The following is a 23,135-nucleotide window of genomic DNA, read 5'->3' as shown; positions in this document are numbered from 1 at the left end:
TTTTAAAAACCATGTTTTATATTGTTGTTCAGTCATTTCAGTTATGTCCAACTCTTTGTGATGCCATTTGGAATTGGAATTGGCAAAACCCCCCACAAAAAAAAAATTGAAGGGGTTTGATATTTTCCTTCTCCTGCTCATTTTACATAGGAACAAACTGAGGCAAACATGGTTAAATGACTTGCTCAGAGTCTCACAAAGCTACTAAGTGTCTGAACCCAGATTTAAACTCAGGAAAGTCTATCTAAATTCAGTCAGAACTAATACTTCAATTCCTGTTATAGTTTCAAGATTGCTATAAAGACCTATTTTAGATTTAATGGTGAAAATCTTGATTTCAGGAACATCTGTCATTTATAATATTGTGCTGATATTAGTGTGTTCAATTTTATTTAATATTGTGTTTTTGTGCAAATTTTATATAGGACTTATGAAATGGTCAAGCTTGGTGTAGAATTTTGGACATGATTATAGTTTATAGTTATGCCTGTATAGCATGAACACCCAACAGCAAGTGCATTCTATGATAACAAATCAGTCAGGAACTATAAATCAAATAGCAAAGCTTTTAAATAAGAGAAAATAGGGCAAATAATGATATGGAATAAGAATTGAACTTATGATTTCATTGGTATAAGGAACATCCAAAAAAGAAAATTCCTTCTAACAGTGCAGGTCAGAATGTCTGTGAAATTTATATTCTTTAATCCAGAGAAACTGGCCTTCTTCTACCTGTTTTACTCCATCTCTCCAAGCTCCAAGTTCCATTTTCTCTTGGTTGTCCCACAGGTCTGAAACAGTCTTCTTTCTTCAACTCCATTTGCAGACTTTTCTGGCTTCCTTTAAATCTGATATAAAATTTCATCTTCTACATGTGGGAGAGAAACTAGGCTTAAGTTTTCATAAAACAGTTAAAATTCAATTCCTCAAAAACCATGAAGACAATGAGAAATACTGAAAAGCTAAGTTTCCACAGAATTTTGTAAGCCTCAAGGTAATGTAAGATAATAAGTATCTCTGACCAATGAGCTTTCAGGAGAAGTGACTCACTTGGCTTTAAACTTTGGATAAAGATATCTAAACATTCTTAAATGAATGAACATACAATGATGAAATAGAGTATATTAGAGGTTTCATGAGCTTTGAAAGTGGAAATGCCCTTCAATTAGGGAATGGCTCAATGAACTGTGGTGTGTGTTTGTGATTGAAAATTTTTGTTCTCTGGAAGTGAACAGGATGCTCTCAGGGGAAAAAAAATCCTGGGAAGTCCTCCATGAACAAAGTGAAATATACTGTATGCAAAGTAATAGTAATGTTCTGAGATGACCACCTGCAAATGACTTTGTTATTCTCAGTAGTACAATCATCCATAGCTACTTTTAAAAATTGACTTTTATGGAAATGTTTTATATAACTTCACAAAATCCCATGTGAATGCAGATAAAGGAGAGAAATTAGAACTAAAATATGTTAAAAAATAAATGTAAAAAAGTGTAACTGGGGAAGAAATTAAATGAATGAATGAGTAAAAATAAATAAAGAACTTTGAGGAGAAAACTAAATAACATCTCTTTGAGGGAATCCAACCTACTACTATAAATGGGAATTGGGAGGGGATGCTCTCATAAAAACAGGCCATGGTGTATACTTTTTTTGAGATAGATATATATTCAGGCATTGTTTTCCAGGTAAAAAAGTCCATTCAGGGATACTTTGGGACATACAATAATATGGGGATACTTCTAGACTGTTTCTTCACATCCAGTTAAATTCCAAAGCTGAGAAGTCCAGTTCTAGTATGGCTTCAGTTTGGAGGAATTCTAGTTGACAATGGTGGTTTAGATTCCTAAAAAGGTTCGTGCTGATCTAGAGTTTCTAGAATCTAAATAGTTTCCTAAGGACAGTGTGAAGTCAGAGTTCCAGTAGGGTGTACCAGCATTAAACTATGAGGAAAAACATATGCAGACCTCTGGGTTTGGCTTTTCTGGTAGGACAAAACCCAACCCAAATTGTTAAGACGTTTCTAAGTTCCCTAGGAGAAAGGTTTCGAGGCAATACAGTTGATATTCTATAAAATTTCCATTCTGTACCCCAACTCCATTAGCCTTTTTGTAGTTATAACTCTGAGTGAACCAAAGAATAATAATAATAATAATAATACATATTCTGCATTGATATAATTTAGGCATGGTCATTTAGATGTTTTATTGCTTTTGTCTATATTTTCTTCCTTTTTCTGATTTTTTCCTTCCTTCCTTTCTTCCTTCCTTCCTTCCTTCTTTCCTTCCTAGAATTTCTTTAAAATCATAAAATGAAATACATTAAATTACAAAGAAAACCAATCCCTATTGAAATATAGTTTTCTCTGTCTGTCTCTGCCCCCCCCCCTCTCTCTCTCTCTCTCTCTCTCTCTCTCTCTCTCTCTCTCTCTCTCTCTCTCTCTCTCTCTCTCTCTCTTTCTCTCTCTCTCTCTCTCCAGGGACCTGAGGTTAAGAACCTTTGTTCTAGTCCCTCAGTCTAAAAAGCTTTGCAGAATTAGCTCTGGGAGAGTCTTTTATAGTGAGTTTCTTTAGGTCAAAATTGTTTCCATGGAAACAATTTGGTGCAATGTTACCAAACTGCATTTTGATTTCAGGCTCATCTATAAAGACACAAAAGCTCTCAAAAATAAAATCTTTTCAAATAATATCTTTTTAAACAATTAAATGAGGATAAGTATAAACCAAAGAACATACAAAGTAACTATTAAATATTTGTTATAATGGTGATTATTACAGCAATAATAATGATTGAACATTTAGCACTATGCTAATCAAAAAGTTATTCAATACACTTTTATTAAACACCTATTGTATATAAGACAAAGTGCTGAATGCTCAGGATATAAAAGCAAGAAGGAAAGATCATGCCCTTAAAAATTTTATAGTTTAATGGGGGAGGGTAACTTGTAGATATAATCTTATTTTTTAAAATGCAAAGAAGATATATAATATCATAACTTAGATTGGACTCAAATTATGTGAACGTGAAATTGGTTGACTGCCCATACACAAGTATTCATTAATAGTTTGATGACAACTCAGAAAGAGGTTTGCCATGGAGTGGACTGGAGATCTTTATATAAGACCCAAATTTATTTTTTTAAACAATTTTAGCTATGACTTGGGAAAAAAAAAAACACTAAATGAGATACTTCTCAGATTTCCAGATGATACAAAGCTAGGACAGAAAACTAACACATTGATTTTCAGGATCCAAAAAATCTCAACAGAGAGAATAACATATAGAACATATTTCCTATAGTATTTTCTTAATTCTGCAGGGTTAACTGAGAATACCAAAAAACTCAAATAGGTGCTCAACCCAGGGATAGAACTTAAAGCAAAATACTTAAAGAAGTATAGCAGGTAGCATGAGATAACAAAAAGGACTTGGAATCAGAAAACTTGCTTTCAAGTCTTGAATTTGCTCCTTACTCATGATGTACCCTTAACTAAGTATTCCTGTCAATTTAACTTGTCTCACATTTCCACTAAAAATATTAAGTCAAGAACTAATTTACATCTTCCCTCCAGGACATCATCTGCAAAATGAGAATGGTCAAATGTCTTTAAAATCTCTTTAGAACTTCAATTCCTATAACTGGTTTTATTTTGCTTTTCCTTTCTGACCTTATACTACATTCTCTGAATTCATCTCTAGCATGTTTTAAGGTTCCCTCTTCCCAGACCTATCCTCAATTCTCTTTAAATAAATATCATCTATCTTAGACACCTTTTAACTTTCGTAGTATGTAAAATAACAGCATACTTTAACAAATTTATCTAAGCCAGGAGAGTATTCTTTGAAGTTACATAACTATGCCCTGTATCTTTCCAGGTAATGTTTGTATTTTAACAGTGTTTCCACGGAGACAATATTCATGATCTTGTCTGACTAGATTAAAGATGGTGGAACTTTAGATGGGAGATAAAGGCTATATAGATAGCATGATGACGGGAATTACTGGGGTGTAGTTGGCAGGTAAGAACTCATAACACCTACATAGAGGGCTGACTCCATATCTGCTTTTTCTTCTCCATCTTCATTACCTCTATTATTATTCAGGTCTTCATTTCCTCTCACTTGAATTATGGCTATGGTCCATGTTTAGTATCTCTTCACTTGAATCCATCCCACATTATGATAGCAGATTAATTAGCCTGATATACAATGTAACTTGTTAAAACATGTTCGTTGGCTTTCTGCAGCTGTCCATTAAAATATTACATACTCAAGGCCTGATCTATTTTTGTAGATTTATCTTTTTCTATTTTCTGGACTATTTTATGCTTCAATCAAACAGGACTAGTCCCCTTTCCCTGAATATAGATCTTGCTTTCTTGGTTCCAAACTTATTCTAACACTTTGGAAACCCATTTCCTTCACCATTTCTTGAAATCCTATCCCTATATTCAGGTCAGCCTCAAATGGTGCTCCTCCAAACCAGTCTAAGCTGTCTGAGATATCCCCCTCCTTCCATGTTATTTACTAGTCTGCTTTTATTTAGAGAGTTAAAAGGGGGGACTTCCCTGATCACTTTGAAGATCTTACAGGAGGATGAGTCTTTGGAACCCTGATTGTATGTCACTATTTGGAGATCATCTGATTGGGCTGATTGATTAGGGGGCTGAACTGTTTTTTTGTTTTTTTGTGTTTTTTTTTTTTCAATTAATTAATTAATTAATTAATTTTTAAATTTTTTTTTAATTCATTTTTCCAAATTATCCCCTCCCTCCCTCCACTCCCTCCCCCCGATGGCAGGTAATCCCATACATTTTACATGTGTTACAATATAACCTAGATACAATATATGTGTGTAAATACCATTTTCTTGTTGCACATTAATTATTAGCTTCCGAAGGTATAAGTAACCTGGGTACATAGACAGTAGTGCTAACAATTTACATTCGCTTCCCAGTGTTCCTTCTCTGGGTATGGTTATTTCTGTCCATCATTGATCAACTGGAAGTGAGTTGGCTCTTCTTTATGTTGAAGATTTCCACTTCCATCAGAATACATCCTCATACAGTATTGTTGTTGAAGTGTATAGTGATCTTCTGGTTCTGCTCATTTCACTCAGCAACAGTTGATTTAAGTCTCTCCAAGCCTCTCTGTATTCCTCCTGCTGGTCATTTCTTACAGAGCAATAATATTCCATAACCTTCATATACCACCATTTACCCAACCATTCTCCAACTGATGGACATCCATTCAACTTCCAGTTTCTAGCTACTACAAAAAGAGCTGCCACAAACATTTTGGCACATACAGGTCCCTTTCCCCTCCTCAGTATTTCTTTGGGATATAATCCCAATAACAGCAATGCTGGGTCAAAGGGTATGCACAGTTTGATAACTTTTTGGGCATAGTTCCAAATTGCTCTCCAGAATGGCTGGATTCTTTCACAACTCCACCAACAATGTATCAGTGTCCCAGTTTTCCCACATCCCCTCCAACATTCATCATTATTTGTTCCTGTCATCTTAGCCAATCTGACAGGTGTGTAGTGGTATCTCAGAGTTGTCTTAATTTGCATTTCTCTGATCAGAAGTGATTTGGAACACTTTCATATGAGTGGAAATAGTTTCAATTTCATCATCTGAGAATTGTCTGTTCATATCCCTTGACCATTTATCAATTGGAGAATGGTTTGGTTTCCTATAAATCAGGGTCAGTTCTCTATATATTTTGGAAATGAGACTTTTGTCAGAACCTTTCCTTTTAAAAATATTTTCCCAATTTGTTACTTCCCTTCTAATCTTGTTTGCATTAGTATTATTTGTACAGAAACTTTTTAGTTTGATGTAATCAAAATCTTCTATTTTGTGATCAATAATGATCTCTAGTTTTCCTCTGGTCATAAATCCCTCCCTCCTCTACAGGTCTGAGAGGTAGACTATCCTCTGTTCCTCTAATCTATTTATTATCTCACTCTTTATGCCTAAATCATGGACCCATTTTGATCTTATCTTGGTATATGGTGTTAAGTGTGGGTCCATATCTAATTTCTGCCATACTAATTTCCAGTTTTCCCAACAGTTTTTTCCAAATAATGAATTTTTATCCCTAATGTTGGTATCTTTGGGTTTGTCAAAGATTAGGTTGCTATAGATGTACCCTTTTTTGTCCTTTGTATCTAATCTGTTCCACTGATCTACCGGTCTATTTCTTAGCCAGTACCAAATGGTTTTGGTGACTGCTGCTATATAATATAGCTTTAGATCAGGTACACTTAGACCACCTTCCTCTGAGTTTTTTTTCATTAGTTCCCTTGCAATTCTCGACCTTTTATTCTTCCATATGAATTTTGTTGTTATTTTTTCTAGATCATTAAAATAGTTTCTTGGGAGTCTGATTGGTATAGCACTAAATAAATAGATTAGTTTGGGGAGTATTGTCATCTTTATTATATTCGCTCGGCCTATCCACGAACACTGAATGTCTTTCCAATTATTTAAATCTGACTTTATTTTTGTGGCAAGTGTTTTGTAATTTTGCTCATATAATTCCTGACTATTCTTTGGTAGATGGATTCCCAAATACTTTATACTCTCAACATTTGTTTGGAATGGAATTTCTCTTTGTATCTCTTGCTGTTGCATTTTGTTGGTGATATATAAGAATGCCGAGGATTTATGTGGATTTATTTTGTATCTTGCCACTTTGCTGAAATTTTGAATTATTTCTAATAGCTTTTTAGCAGAGTCTTTGGGGTTCTCTAAGTATACCATCATGTCATCTGCAAAGAGTGATAGTTTGATTTCCTCATTTCCTACTCTAATTCCTTGAATCTCTTTCTCGGCTCTTATTGCCGAGGCTAGAGTTTCTAGTACTATATTGAATAGTAATGGTGATAGTGGGCAACCTTGTTTCACTCCTGATCTTACTGGGAAAGGTTGCAGTTTATTTCTATTGCATATTATGCTTACTGAAGGTCTTAAATATATGCTCCTGATTATTCTAAGGAATAATCCATTTATTCCTATACTCTCAAGAGATTTTAGTAGGAATGGATGTTGGATTTTGTCAAATGCTTTTTCTGCATCTATTGAGATGATCATATGGTTTTTATTAATTTGATTATTAATATGGTCAATTGTACTAATAGTTTTCCTAATATTAAACCAGCCCTGCATTCCTGGTATGAATCCTACTTGATCATAGTGTATTATCCTGGGGATGATTTTCTGAAGTCTTTTTGCTAATATCTTATTTAAGATTTTAGCATCAATATTCATTAAGGAAATTGGTCTATAATTTTCTTTCTCAGTTTTTGATTGACCTGGTTTAGGGATCAGTACCATGTCTGTGTCATAAAAGGAGTTTGGTAGGACTCCTTCATCCCCTATTTTTTCAAATAGTTTATATAGCATTGGGGCTAATTGTTCTTTAAATGTTTGGTAGAATTCACATGTAAATCCATCTGGTCCAGGGGATTTTTTCCTGAGGAGTTGATTAATAGCTTGTTCTATTTCTTTTTCTGAAATGGGACTATTTAAGCAATTTATTTCCTCCTCTGTTAATCTAGGAAGCCTATATTTTTGGAGGAAGTCATCCATTTCACTTAAGTTATCAAATTTATTGGCATAAAGTTGGGCAAAGTAACTCATTATTTCTATAATTTCCTCTTCATTGGTGGAAAGATCCCCCTTTTCATTTGTAAGACTAACAATTTGATTTTCCTCTTTCTTTTTTCTTTTTTTTTTTTTTTTTTTAATTTTTTTTTTTTTTTTTTTAATTTTTAGGCTGGGGTTAAGTGACTTGCCCAGGGTCACACAGCTAGGAAGTGTTAAGTGTCTGAGACCAGATTTGAACTCGGGTCCTCCTGAATTCAAGGCTGGTGCTCTATCCACTGCGCCACCTAGCTGCCCCTCTCTTTCTTTTTTCTGATCAGATTTACCAAAGGTTTATCTATTTTATTGGCTTTTTCATAAAAACCAACTCTTGATTTTATTTATTAATTCAATAGTTTTTTTACTTTCAATATTATTGATTTCTCCTTTTAATTTTTGTATTTCAAGTTTAATTTTTGGTTGGGGGTTGTTAATTTGGTCTTTTTCTAGCCTTTTAAGTTGCAAGGCCAATTCGTTAATCTTCTCTTTCTCTATTTTCTTCAAATAAGCCTCTAAAGATATAAAATTTCCCCTTATTACGGCTTTAGCTGCATCCCACAGATTTTGGTATGATGTCTCATCATTGTCATTATCTTGGGTGAAATTATTAATTGTTTCTATAATTTGCTCTTTCACCCAGTCATTCTTTAAGATGAGATTATTCAGTTTCCAATTACTTTTTGGTCTATTTATCCCTAACTTTTTACTGAATGTAGCTTTTATTGCATTGTGGTCTGAGAAGAAGGCATTTATTATTTCTGCCTTCCTACATTTAATTTTGAGATCTTTATGTCCTAATATATGGTCAATTTTTGTATAGGATCCATGAACTGCTGAGAAGAAAGTATATTCCTTTCTATTGCCATTCAGTTTTCTCCAAAGGTCTATTATACCTAGTTTTTCTAATATTCTATTTACGGGGCTGAATTGTTTTGCTCAGACGATGTAGACTGGAGCCACCTCTTTGTGCTGGCCTATTAAAACGGAAGTGAGTGCAAAAATAGTTGGTCTTTTTTGCTTTTTGCTCTTTGCTCCTTTCTTACTACAGGTCAGGGAACAGAAGACTTTGCGTTGGTTTTGGTCCTCCTGAAGAACTTCCATATTGTTATTAGCTCTAGCTCTTTCCCCATTCTAAGAACTCTTAAGAACTAAGCCAAATTTGCACCAGGTCACAGGGATCACAAATGCAATTCTGGAAGGAGATAGAAGCATACAGGATAGTAATGTGGAATATCCAGTTTCTACTCCCTGAGTCCCTGTAATCTGAAAGACTGAATCCAATTAGAAAGAGTGTGACAGAGGCATGTAGTAGGAGAGTGGACACCCCAAAAGAGTAGAAATTCAGGATGAAGGTGGTTACTAAACTCCAACCTTCTATTAAAAAAGTGGTAATTCTTGGGCAATGCCAGTCTTTGGGAGAACAGGATTATACTTATAGTTCTTACAAGTAGAGGAACAAAATGGAATTAAAACCATGAATGCTACAGAGGGAAAAAAAATCCCAAACTCCACCACCTTTTGCTTAGTTATTTAGATAGTACAGGTCTGATAAAAAGGTTTTTTTTTTCCCTTTTCTAGCAAACCCAAGCATGCTTTCCTTCATGGCTTTCACTTCAGTGAATTCAGGTTTGCAGTTAGCATTATGAGGCCTTTAAAAGGATTTAAAAGTTTAAAATAGTATACAGCCTAGTTAACTATATGGGCTTTTCCAGTTTTGAAAAGCAGAACTCTTATCAGAATGTTGTGAGACTGCCTCCCTAATAACTGTTAATTATTAATAATAATATTAATAATAATAAATACGCTAATTTTCCTTCCAAAGAAAATTTGAATCACAGGTTGGTATTCTGAGGGGGTGCACGGGACCCTGAGAGAGCTGTTATTCATCACAGGACATGAAGTGTACCAACTATTCATAGATTGTGAATCCTACATTTGTTACTTATGTGAAATAAAGATTTTCCTGCATCTAGTATTCATTATTGTCATGTTTATATGGGGATTGAGGACCCTTTTACCCATATCCGTGGAGATTATGACATGAACTATGTTAGAACTATATTTGCAAATGTCCCAGAGGGAGTTGTGGTTGGTGAGAAAGTATTTCTCTCTAAAATCCTGTCCCTCTTTAGGACTTCCGGGAGGCCGAGTTGCATGGAATAATGATGGATCCAGGAGTTCCAGTCGCCAAACCTGGGTGGATTAGTAAAATGTGGTGGGATGAACTAAAACCAGAGGGTGCTCTCTCTTACAGTACTGCAGATTCACTTTTCATAATGATATCCGTAAGATCATCTCATCTGAGGCTTTGGCAATATACCTGGCTGAATCTCTTCCTTGCTCTTCTTCCTTAATCTTCTTGGGAGTTGGCTCCAGCCCCAATTGTGGAATGGGAGTAGTTGCTATCTTTGTAGCCTCCTTTTGCATGTCTCTCCTCCCTTGCTTTTCCCCTTGTTTCAAATTAAGAGGTGTGTGTGTGTGTGTGTGTGTGTGTGTGTGTGAGAGAGAGAGAGAGAGAGAGAGAGAGAGAGACAGAGAGAGAGAGAGAGAGACAGAGACAGAGACACAGAGAGACAGAGACAGAGAGAGAGAGAGAGAGAGAGAGAGAGAAAAGGAGGGAGAGAGACAGAGACAGAAATAGAACATTCTACATTCTCAATGAATTACTTTCAGAATCAGATAGTAGGCCTAACTAAAAAAAAAAAAAAAAAAGGGGGGGGGAGCTTAGGTGGTGCAGGGGATAGAGCACTAGTCGTGAAGTCATAAGGACCCGAGTTCAAATTTGGTCTCAGACACTTAACCCTTCCTAGCTGTGTGACCCTGGCAAGTCACTTAACCCCAATTGCCTCAGCAAAAAAAACCCCAAACAAACAAATAAAAAAAGAGCTTAAGCCTTCCCTTACATTTTAATACTACAGTACTAGCTTCTCATGATCCCTTTCTCTTTTTCAACTTTGACACCCAGACTTTTACCCTTAAGAGTTGATTCATTTAGGGGGAAGAAAAGATCCTCAGGCTGCTGGCCTTCTAGTGATAAACCTCTGTCAACTTTGAGAGAATGAAATTGAAAACAGATACTAGGTTTCTTCCATCTTGGTAAGACCAGTCCTGCCAGTGTTTATATTTTACTAGCAGAGAAATCAACCTTTCCACCCCTCACCTTCTGGCCAGGATAACCTTTATGTCACAAGAAGACACCAGAGGAAAATTTTAGCGGAAAAAATGAGGATACAACATAACAAAAATCAATGATAAAAGACACCCTATTCAAGGAATGATGGATAAGAGTGAATCATTGTTGTTAATGCATAAAAATGCACTCTAATTGAAGTCACCTAGTAACCAGCCTAGCCCTACCATTCTAGAAATAAAGCTGATGCAAAACAAAATAGCTTTTAGTGTTTTTCTACATGTCCAGTGTTATGGCTTTCATGATGGTAGTAGAGGATTTAATTAATCCTCTGCCTATATTCAGCAAGTTACCATTCCAAAGACAAAACTGGTAAAATAGTATGGGTGATGATTTTTGGCCCAGCTCAATTTTTGGGAGATTCTGAAGGACAGTGTGGGAGAGAAGAGGTAGTAGACTACTAACTATACTAAAGGTCTGCAGAGATATTGTGCTGACTTCATTGTTGTATGCTTGTGAAACCTGGACAGTACACCAGCTTCCAGAAAACGGAATTGTTTCCATTTGAATTGCCTTAGGAAGATTCTGAAGATCATTTGGAAGTATCAATACTGAGTCCTTTCTTAAACTAAATTGCCAAGCATTCAAACTCTACTGCAGAGAGCACAATTCTAAGGGGTTGGCCACATTGTTGGAATGCCAAACATGTTTGCTAAAAAGCTATTTTACAGAGAAGTCATATGAGGCAACAGTCTCATTTAGAGGTCAGAAGTGATACAAGGACGCTCTCAAGTCTCTCTAAAATTGACTGCATGACATGGAAAACACTTGCATAGGACAGGAGTCATACCCAACATGGCATGAATGAAAAGAAGGTATATTATACTCTATTGAAAAAGAACTGCAGTAGCAAAAAGACAAGTGAGATGCACAAATTTAGAAACATCTCTACTTCAAATGTTCTCATGGACTATTTGTGCCTGACCTGTGGTAGAGTCTCTGAACACTCTGTACCTGGAAAGTATAATCCCTGGAAAGTATACTGCAAGGGAAGTGAACTCATCCACATCATTCAATATTTCTCCATTTGCTATAACCAATGGTTCCATGTGGTATTGGCTGGTAGCTGGGTTTTCTTAGTGTTAATTGTTAAGCCAAAATTAGCACAAGCAACAGACAATCAATCCATACTTGGAAACACAAAGTTGCAAACCAAACCTTTCTTCACTTTACTCCTGGCTTACAGTCCTTTTTAATTAAATAATTTTTATCACAGAGACAAAGGAGTTGCAAAGCCTATCTCTGACAGAGACAGCTAACAGGAGACAGGTGATGATAGCTTGCTTTCTGCTTCAAGTAGTTCCCATGACTTTTTCCGTGTTGTTTTCTATCACCTACAAATTAGTTAACTAATCAGATTTAGGAGTTCATAGTTGTTGGTATTGACCTAAACCTTCAATTTCTCCTTATAATTTAAAAATGACCACTATATAGAGCCCCTGACTTCTTGGCTGTGTTCAAATTTCCATTTGCTTCCCAAAATAATTGATCTTATTTGCATAAAATGAATCATCTTTGAAATGTATACCCTATGACAAGTAAAACGTGAATTGTAAAAACAAAAATCTTGTATATCACATACATAAGAACTTGTTAATTGATTGCTCTGAGGACTAAGAATTCAAATTCACATGCTGAAATGGTTTAAAAGTGAGTCAAAATAAAAATCCCTTGGGGATAAGATCAGGTTTTTCTTTTGGCTAAATATGTGGGAAATAAAGGTATTATTGAACAAATTTGTTTTTTCTAATCTGGGGTCTAATTGAGTAGAAGTCAAAAGCAAAAAATACAGAATAGAACCTTGGGATAAGGGATCATAATGAATTTGCAATATACATTTTTTTTTGAGGAAATTGGGATTAAGTGGCTTGCCCACAGTTCACAGCTAGGACAAGTGTTTGAGACTGGATTTGAACTCTTGTCCCTTTGATTCTAGGGCAGGTGCTCTCTCCACTGTACTATCTAGCTGTCCCTGCAATGCAGATTTTTAAGAAAAAAAAATTAATGCAATGCATCCTAGTAAATCTGCAATGTTAATTTTGAAAAATATGGCACCACAAATGATCCTCCCATCACCTGTTACAGGCATGTTTTAGACTATACAATCTGAAATATGTAGAGATCTTGAAATTAATTCAAAAGAAAACAAGCCAAGGAGGCAATTAATGGTGCATATATATGCTCAGGTAATCTTGGAAGATTACATACACTATAGTCCCTTAATTTTAAAATTGTGCTTCCTTTGGAATACTGTGTCTTGGATTTGAACCTTGACTCTAAATGGTCAATCTTAATTTTAAAGTTTCTGCTGCTCTCTGGCCAAGGGGAGCTGCAAAAGCCCTGGGCAGTAACCTAGATTCTATAGCCAAAAGAACTGAGCTGCCCTCAGCAGCAGAGCTAAAGAGGCTGCAGAGCTGAAAACCAGCAGATGGTTGCATATACTCAGGAGATAGCCAATACTGATCTGTCCATCAAAGGGTACAGAAACAATAAAGGACTCTACAGATATCACCAGATGATTTGTAATATCAGAAGCATGAATTATCCCAGCAATATGTATGCCTTGGCCATAGCATACCCCCTCCCCCCCCATGGTGATCTTTTTTGTTGTTTAAATTTTTTTTGCTTTGAAATAATGTCTCTTGGCTGGTTGATAATATAAACATTTTGGTGGGGGCCTTTAAATTATGTGTTATCAGGCAGTGATGAGCATCCAAAAATGTGATTTGAACCTTGGGTTTAGACCCTTGGGGTTTTCTTAAAACTTTATCCTTATTGTTACTTTCTCTGCTTTAACCTGTTGATATATTATGACTCTCAGCAGTCAATAATCCTACCAATCAGTCCTGCAGCTGACTGTTTAAACACTTGCTTTAAACTCGATGCAGTCCTGTAGTAAGAAAAGTGGCTTATAATACATATAAGTTGTACTAAGTGGCGATCCAACAAATTCCTTTCTGTGAACTAAAATACAAATTATTTGTTTGAATTTGAACTTTGGATTTACCTAGTTTTTGTTGTTAAAGTATTTTCATTCATTTACTAAGACTTCCTATATCTTACTTTGATTGGAAATGCAATGGCCACTCATGAGTCTGATCAGTCCCTTACTAATTTGTATGGAAGCTTTGATGCACTGTTTTTAATCTTATTATTTAGTATTTCTTCCATAAATAAGTTGGTGTTCTCCTATTCCTAGAGCTCAATGTATTGGTGTTAGCGTCTCTCAGATTGTCTAAAATGACAGGAAAAGTTAATGACCAATGTTGGAGGGGATGTGGGAAAACTGGGACACTGATACATTGTTGGTGGAGTTGTGAATGGATCCAACCATTCTGGAGAGCAATTTGTAACTATACTCAAAAAGTTATCAAACTGTGCATGCCCTTTGATCCAGCAGTACTACTACTGGGCTTATATCCCAAAGAGCTCTTAAGGGAGAGAAAGGGACCCATATGTGCAAAAATGTTTGTGGCAGCTCTTTTTGAAGTGGCAAGAAACTGGAAACTGAATGGATGCCCATCAACTGGAAAATGGCTGAATAAATTGTTATATGAATGTTATGGAATATTATTGTTCTATAAGAAACGATCAGCAGGATGATTTGAGAGGCCTGGAGAGACTTACATGAGCTGATACTAAGTAAAGTGAGCAGGACCAGGAGATCATTATACACTGCAACAAGATTATATGATCATCAATTCTGACGGAGGTGGCTTTTTCCACTAGTGAAATGATTCAGCCAGTTCCAATGATCTTGTGATGAAGAGAGCCATTTACCCCAGAGAGAGGACTGTGGGAACCAAGTGTGGATCACAACATAGCATTTTCATTCTTTTTGTTGATCCTCATTTTTTTCTTTTTGATCTGATTTTTCTTGTGCACCATGCTAACTATGGAAATATGTATAGAAAAACTGCATATGTTTAGCATGTATTGGGGAGTAGGAGTAAGGGAGTGAAAAAATTTGCAACACAAGGTTTTTCAAGGGTCAATGCTGAAAACTATGTATGTGTTTGAAGATTAAAAAGCTTTATGTATGGGGGAAAAAAACCCGAAAACCAAACACGCATTGGTGTTAGGCTTATTATAGACCTCCAATTAGCTTAGCTCTACTATAGCTCAGAATTCCATCACCTTTAGCCTCCCCAGAAGCAGAGCTTATTTATAACCATGTACCACAATACCTGTCTCATGATGACTTTTTAAAAGATGGACTGTGTTGTTTGTTGTGATAATATGAAGGTTTTTTAAAAATGAGAAAAATTCCCACCCTTTACCCAGTCATTTAGAAAATACTGTAAAGAGAAATAAGTATACACTTATCTTTTCTGTGACTACACAGAAAGCTTAACTCCTTGACATGTCCATGTTAGATGAATTGCCCAAAGAAAGAGAACTACCTACAATACTCAGCAGTGAAGTGAAGGTTAAATAGATTTTTTTTATTGATACAGTACTTCCAGCTGCCTGTCATTTTTCCAGTCATTCATGAACCAGACTCATACTGCTGGTTTCTTATTTATTACCACTAATAAATGATTGTATAATACTGACCAGAAGGGTTACACATCTCACAGAAAACGTCCATGTGACAAGCACCATGATATGTACTGTAGAAACACAGCAGGGGCCATAAACAGTATTAAAGAAGTTTTGTTAACCCAATAATGATGATTATTACATACCGGAAAGCAATCACACTAGTTATTAGTAAAAGTTTACAAACATTAAAAAGTGCATAATAACATCTGAAGCCATTGAGGCCTGAAAAAAAGACACCACTTTATCTTAACAATTTAAAAACCAAAAATGAAACCAAAAGAAAAAAAAACAAACAAACCAAACAAACCCCAAACAGCAGGGCTTTACTTATGTGATTAGTGTTCACATGATTATGATGGGATCATTTCTCCACTTTTTTTCATCTTTACACTGGGAGGTGGGTTTCCTCCCAAAGCAAAGCAGTAGCACAAATCTATACTTTAGCAACAGAAAATTAGGTCCTCCAGAAAGATACATTTCCAATTTTTGGAATGACTTTTTCCCCTCTCTTTTTCCCTCTCAAAAGCTTAAAAGTGATCCAAAAAACCTCAAGTTTTAAAAGCTCCTGAATCTGAGAGAATAACGTGAATTGACATATTGATTCCCAATTTCTGAATAAACAGTAAGGGGCAGGCAAAATGGTTATTTCAAACATGATGGGGCACCATAAACATTGCAGTTTAAGTTAATATTCACATTAATGAATCACTTAGGAGGCCTATGTAACAATGTAATAATACAAGAAAATGTTGCTGAGTTAGTATTAGGCCTGATCAATTTAGGAGGTGACATTCTAATTTATCATGTGCACACCACCACATTATACTTAGGGAAAGAAAAAAAGGTAGAGAATGTGAGAGAGGAAGGGAGAGAGAGAAGGGGAGGGAAGGAGAAAAGGAAGAAAAAGAGAAACAAAGAGAGAGAGAGAATCCTTTCAAAAATAAGTGGTAGAGAGAGAATCCTTTAAAAAATAAGTGGTAGAAAAATTCACAGTAACATAATTTTTTTTTTTCCATAAGCAAGGGGGGCAGTGTTGAGCATCTAAATCATATAATACAAAAACATTGTAAATAACAGAGTTGTAAAACACAAATACATGGTTCTAAAAACAGTACTTTCTTTATGATTCTTTTTAACTGGGAGAAAACTTTGGCCAGAGAATTTTTTAAGCTCTGAGGATCACTTTAACCCTTTCAAATAAAACACAATTAAATCCTCTGACAATATGAGGGGCCATTTTACTACAAGAAGAATCATCATCTGTTCGTGCTACTCTCTACAAACAAGCATTTCATCATGGGATCAGGTGAAAGGATCCATCCGATGGAGATGTCCCAAGCTTAGCCATGCCAATTCAACCACTGCTAATGACAGAGGTAGAGAAAAGTCTGTCCGCAACTGCTTCAGCCTGTGTCCCCATTTTTAATAGGACAACAAGCAGGTTTCAGCAATGCAGAACAGCCATTTTTTCTTTCCTCTCCTCTTACTTATGGAAATACATGCATTCCAGTCAGGCCTTGAAGGGTGAGAACATCAGCAGCTGTGTCTGTAGGTTCAGGGGAGACATTAGCTATCTTGCTTGGGTGCTCCCCCCTGGTTCTCTCCTTGCTCCGGTGGATTTTTCTGCCCATCTCCTTCTCCTTCTGTAAAAGACAATAATCAAGGGAGAAAGAGACAGTTAAAAAAGTGGGGCACTATTTACTGGAAATTAAGACAAAATACTGTATGACCTTTTCCTCCATGAACTGAAATGATACTTTGTATTCCTTTTAAGTAGTTATATATTCTATTTTTCTACAAATACTGTGGAAAGTTTTCTATTTACTTACTAGAATGTTTCCAGAGGGAAGGGACTTAGCTCCCCCAGCCCCAAACATAGTAAACTCTGCAATTAGCAATCTCTTAATTCATGGATATTGAACTGAATTGAAAGGCAACAGAAACCAGGGAAAAAACAAAACACATTGTGCTTGGTGATAAATTGAAAAGACTTAAAATTCTCAATTCTAGTCATGCTACTTGCTTGGTAAGTAGCCAAAAATAAAGACAATGGCTTAAATGTTTCAAGGACTGACTAGTTCTAATGTTGTGAAATGTACTATGAGCTTTGGACATCCCCATTCAAAAAGCAAGATGATAATTAACTCCCGTCTTGGAATGCATGTATATGGCCTGGTAAATAAAGGGGAAACTTCATAATTACTTTGAGACATCTAAATAGATATCTCTACTTTCCTTCAATCTATGCTCATGTTTTCTAAGCAGATATCAAAAAGCAAGTGATATCTGCATATAAAATTTAATGTCATATTTTTAAAAGTGTGGAAAAAAACTACATATCACCCATTATCTATAGAATAGATAATATTCTACTATCAGTGTTAAACAATCAGTGGTATTCCTTTATGTATCAAGGACAAATGGTACTCGATAAAAGTATTTAAGAACAGAAGGGGGATATCTGCTTGCATAGAATCACAGTATAGAGGTCTTTCTACTTCGACTTTAAAGACAAACAGAAAAACTTATAGGATGTGAACACCTGACAGCTGGCCATTGATTGCATTGAAATGGGCTATGATTTCAATTCAGCTCCCAAAGGACAAATAGTGTCCCTGGAACAGCCTCCATGGCAACTGGAAATTTCAATAGCAATTTCAGCCAATGACTTAAGAGCTTTGGAGGCTAAACAATTCTTTCTCCAAGGCAAGGACATCATAGCAGAGGCTAAAATCAAAGGACTGTATTATTCCATATAATGGTTATATCATTTCCAGATATTTTGCTGGTATTAAAACTCAAATTCAGTTTGTGTTAATACTATTTTTCAGAAGCATATATTTGTATGTCTCTGTGTGTGTGTGTGTATATATACACACACACACATATATATATATGCATATATACATATATACTTACATATATATAGTGTTTGTACACATACATGGTACACACATAGATACAAGTATTTTTACTTTTGATGAGATCCTACTTTGAGAAAGGTACATTCAGACTAAGAGAATCATCTGGGATGAAAATGGAAAGTAACCCTGGGCAAGTAACAGCTTCTAAAAAGAGAGGAAAGATGTATGGATGCAGATCCTGAGTGCAGATCAAAGCACACTATTTTCATTCTTGTTTTGTTTCTTCTTTTTCATGGTTTCTTTTTTTCATTTTGTTCAGATTCTTCTTTCACTATATGATTAATGTATATACATGTTTAATATAATTGTACATATATTAGATTGCTTCCCATCTTGGGGAGAGGAAAAAAACTGGAACTCAAAGTCTTATAAAAGTGAATGCTGAAAATTATCTTTACATGTAATTAGAAAAAATAAAAGACCATTAAAATGGGGGAAAAAAGAGAAATCAGAATGTTTTTCCCTCCCATGAGGCTGATTTAAACCCGAAGAATAATATTCTATACCACTGTCATCTAGAGCTATGATAGAATCTACAGACTGCCAAATTGGGTCCCAAAGGAGATGAGAGAGATGACACAGTTATGAAAATTTGGGTTTGGTGAAACCCTTTTTCTTCAATATCAGGTCATGGAGTAACTCCTGAAAAACCTAGACCATTTTTAATAAAATTCCATTTTTAATTATTCAGGCACCTTTTTGTAAAATAAAACCTAGACCATTTTAAATAAAATTCCATTTTTAATTATTCAGGCACCTTTTTGTAAAATAGAATTAAAATATTTTTCTACCTATTACTCCTAAATCTCATTTCTTTAGCCAAGCAGAACAACTGGTCACACAACAGCCTTTCAAACTCTTGACAAGTATTATTGTGTCCTAATTATGTGCCTATACATCCCTAGTTCCAGAAACTCCTCCTCAAAGGGCAGGATTTACCATGTTGATTGCCTGCCTCTTATTTGCCTTCCATTAAAAAAAAAAAAAAAAAATTTCTAAAACACAACACTCTAACTCAACATCACTAAATCTGAACTGCATTCCTTCCCCCCATCTAAAGCATCACCTTTCCTCATGAAATCCAACTATTAGTACCCTCTATAACTACCTTATGTTTACCTTATATTTGTTCAAATACACATATCTCCACAAACCCACCACACCACATAAAGTTAGTTCCCCTGAGAGACTGTAGCTTGTAAGAGCAGGAATCATTTCATTTTGTCTTTGCATCTTCAGCACAGCAGAATGGCTGGGACATAGTAGATGTTTAATAAATACTTGTTGAGTGAATAATTGACAAAGTTGATTTTTATATCTTCATATGATTTTAGGTCCTTTCTAGATATGAGATTCTCTTGGGCCCTACAAAGCTCACAAATGAAACCAGTCATTGTTATATTCTCAAGACTCCAATTTCTCATATATACTAAGGAATAATAATATCCATTTCTTAGGATCATTTTTATCTTTATCACTCAATATGGTTTTTGAATCATCAAATTCAACAAATAAGTAACAAGCACACCTATTATGTGCAAAGTGATACAACATATATACATACAAAAATGAACACTGGGTCTCTATTCTAAGTGAATTTACCATTTAATAGGAGAAGTAAGGCTGGTACAAGATAATTATAATACAAAAAGTCATTATCAATGTAGGTAAAAAAACAGTATCAAAAGGAGATAGAAAGGACAAAAAAAGTATAAAAGTGCTATTAAAAAGTGAATGGTGGTGTTTAAGTCAACTATTTTTCATACTTTTTATTTTTTTTCTGTCTTTCTTTGCTGCCAGATAGTACGTCTTACTACTACAGTGTAAAGTGGTGGGAAGTATATATAAAGAGATATGGTTGGAAAGGAAGTGGAAGCTGGGAGTTTGAAGGAGCTGGTGAAAAGAAAGAGGAAGAGCACAGCTTAAGGATACAATAGTTGAGGTTAAAGAGATAAAGGCTAGAAGGACATTATGGGACATATGGGACAACGGCAGACCCTGGGGAAGGGGGATAATAGCATCTATCTCTTAAGGTTGCTGTGAGGATCAAATGAGATATCTGTAAAGTACTTCCAACATTGACTGGAATATAGCAGGTACTTAAATAAATTCTTGTTCCCTTTCCCCTTTTCTAAGTACTTTTTTTCTGGCATGGGATGGACTAAATAGCAATTGTGGTGAGTTCCAGTTTGGGGACTATGATTCTGAGAATAAAACCTTTTCCCAAATTAGCATGATATCTGGGTTTCTATTGTTTTTCAGTACAGTCACACTGCATTTCAAAAATGAAAAAAAAAATCAATTTCAAGAATGCTATAGGATGTTCTGATGAATTGAATGATATGTCAAATTACCATGATTAACCCCAGAATCATGCAATGTTTTTTTTTTTTTCCTCTCCCATTTCTACCCTTTATTTAGAGAGCTAAGCAGTTCTTGATCAATAAATAACAACAGGTTTAAATGTTCTTGAAAAAGCTGTTGGTTCTTATAGTGAAATACCAAACTTATGACTCTTGATGATAAAAAAGATCTTCCTGGTTAAGATCAGGGTTGCTAAAAGCAGGATACATCACTTCTGTACCTCATTTACCATGAGAAAAAGAAAGGATTCCTTCACAGGCTGCCAACATAATGGCACTAGAAACAATGAATTTTCTCTCCATTACTTTTTTTTTCCTTTATTTTCTCTATTCAGCATGGGACAGGAGGAGTAGCACAGATTCAAAATTTATTTGTGGTAACCACCTTTGTTAAATTTTCCATATAAATGATGTAGAGGACCATTAATGACCATGAAATGTCCAAAAACGCACCACCCAGTATTCTTGTAGACAGCATGTATACAATGAGACTCAGAAGTGAGTATGACCATGAGTATGACCTTTACTGGAGTAAAGGTTAATAATCTTATAGATGACAAAAAGCTCCATATACCTATAATGTTATAATGTATATAACACCAAAAACTGGGGTGGGGGGAGGAGGAAGAAATGTAGATGTCCACAAATTGGGCTTGGCTAAACCAATCTCTTCCATTCATGTAATAGAAACACAAATGCACTAAATTTAAGAAATGATGATGACAATGAATACAGAGAAGAACAAAAGAATTTATAAGAATTGATGCAAAGTGACACAAGAGGAATCAAGGAAAACAATATCCTGTACACAATGACAACAACTAAAATGAAAAGAACAACAAAACAAAATAAACTGAAGGCCATTAAAGAATTAATTAGCAAGTTGAGCTCCAAAGCAGACATAAAAAAAATACCTTCCCATTACTTCTTTGCATAGATTGACAACTATGGATGTGGAACACTGCACGTAATATATCTACATTTTTTGGGGGGAGGTGCAAAATTATTAATTTTTCTTTTTTTTTTTAAATAATCGATATTTCTCTCAAGGGTGGGGGAGAGGAAACATTGGGAAATATGTAAAAAAATAAATAAATAAAATCTATTTTTAAAAAGTGATATTAACTTAAAAGTCATAATTTGACATTTATCTTTGTCTATAATCATCAAAAAAAAATCATCAACTCTTTCATTCAAGGTTATGATCATATATTGCTTTTTACATTCAACAGTCATGTGAAATAATTTCAATTACCTCATGAGCATATATGTGTCTGAGCTGGCCTGACAATGAGCACCATAATTTCCCAAAAAAGTGTGTTCTCCCTTTCCTCTTCTTCCCTCCCTCCACTTACCAGGCTTGTTGATATCAAGGTCCGAAAGCTTAAGAGAGACATCAGAGGTGTTGGTGGTGGAAGAAGTCACGATGATATCGTGGATGGCATTCCTTCTACCAGTTCTTCCCGAAGCAATAAAATCTGCATACGTAGTTTCCACATCCGTCATTGCTAACAAATATCCACATAGCAGTGCCTACAGAAGACAACAGTGAAAATTAAGTGAATATATAAAAGACTTTACATGTTCACTATTGTCCCGCAGCAGCATTAGCTTAAAAAAAAAATGATTTAACTGTTTGCCAAAATTTTTCATCTGTAAAATGAGATGGAGAAATAAATGACGAACCACCCCAATATCTCTGCCAAGAACACCCCAAATCAGGCCACAGAGAACTGGACATAACTGAAAAATGACAACAAATAAGTAAGCACAATAGAACCGGAATTTAAACTCAAACTGGCATCCTTTACACTGTATAATTCCCCATGACATGTTGAGATCAATTTTTATTTTATTTATTTTTGGGAGGGGAATGCAGGAAAAATTTATTTTATATTCTTGCAAGAATGAGTGCCTAAGTTAGTAGACATATCTTTGAAACTCCAAAGGCAGCATTTTATTTCCTATTCTGAAGTACAAGTCCCTCCCCACCCATTCCCCATTAATTGGACATTAAAGAAGTTACACCCCTCTCATTACATAGCCAGTGCCTTCCACAAGGAGCTTACATTCTACAAGGAGGAAGATAAGTACAGTGGTGGGTAGGGCAAAAAACAAAAGATTATTTTTAAATCTCTGGAGACACTGATTACAAAAGTCAGTCCCTGCCCCCAAGGAGCTTACATTCTTTGGAGAAAGATATCCTCCATCCTTGAGATCAAATTGAGCATAGGAAAGAACCTCAAGGATCATCTCATCCAGTTTCTGTCCCATCTCATGTTGAAATATATTATTAGCATAGGAAGAGAAAGATCACCTTAACCAATTCTCTTGTTTTTCAATTGTGTAAAAATGAGGCTCAAAGGAGGTAAATTGGCTTGACCAAGGCCACAGACAAGGAACTGGTGGCAGAGTTCAGTTTAGAACCCAGTTCAGATCCAGCCAAATGCTTTCCATT

General features: G+C 35.4%; 1 protein-coding gene across 5 annotated transcripts in view; it reads right to left on the bottom strand.

The window, feature by feature from the left end:
• Positions 1–15,264: 15,264 nt before the first annotated feature.
• The window catches only part of PKIA (cAMP-dependent protein kinase inhibitor alpha), a 68,138-nt gene continuing 60,267 nt past the window's right edge, over positions 15,265–23,135 (bottom strand). For all 5 annotated transcript variants that reach the window (XM_074278940.1, XM_074278939.1, XM_074278941.1 and 2 more), the window contains exons 2-3: positions 22,033–22,210; positions 15,265–17,033 (exon numbers count right to left, since the gene is read on the bottom strand). In XM_074278940.1, coding sequence (XP_074135041.1) covers positions 16,957–17,033; positions 22,033–22,210 — 255 coding nt within the window. In that variant the 3' untranslated portion in view covers positions 15,265–16,956. The remainder of the gene's footprint in view (positions 17,034–22,032; positions 22,211–23,135) is intronic.

The sequence above is a fragment of the Sminthopsis crassicaudata genome, chromosome 1 (assembly GCF_048593235.1).
Source record: "Sminthopsis crassicaudata isolate SCR6 chromosome 1, ASM4859323v1, whole genome shotgun sequence".
Lineage (NCBI taxonomy): Eukaryota > Metazoa > Chordata > Mammalia > Dasyuromorphia > Dasyuridae > Sminthopsis > Sminthopsis crassicaudata.
Note: the sequence above shows the minus strand (reverse complement) of the source record. Positions and strands in the feature narration are given on the sequence as shown.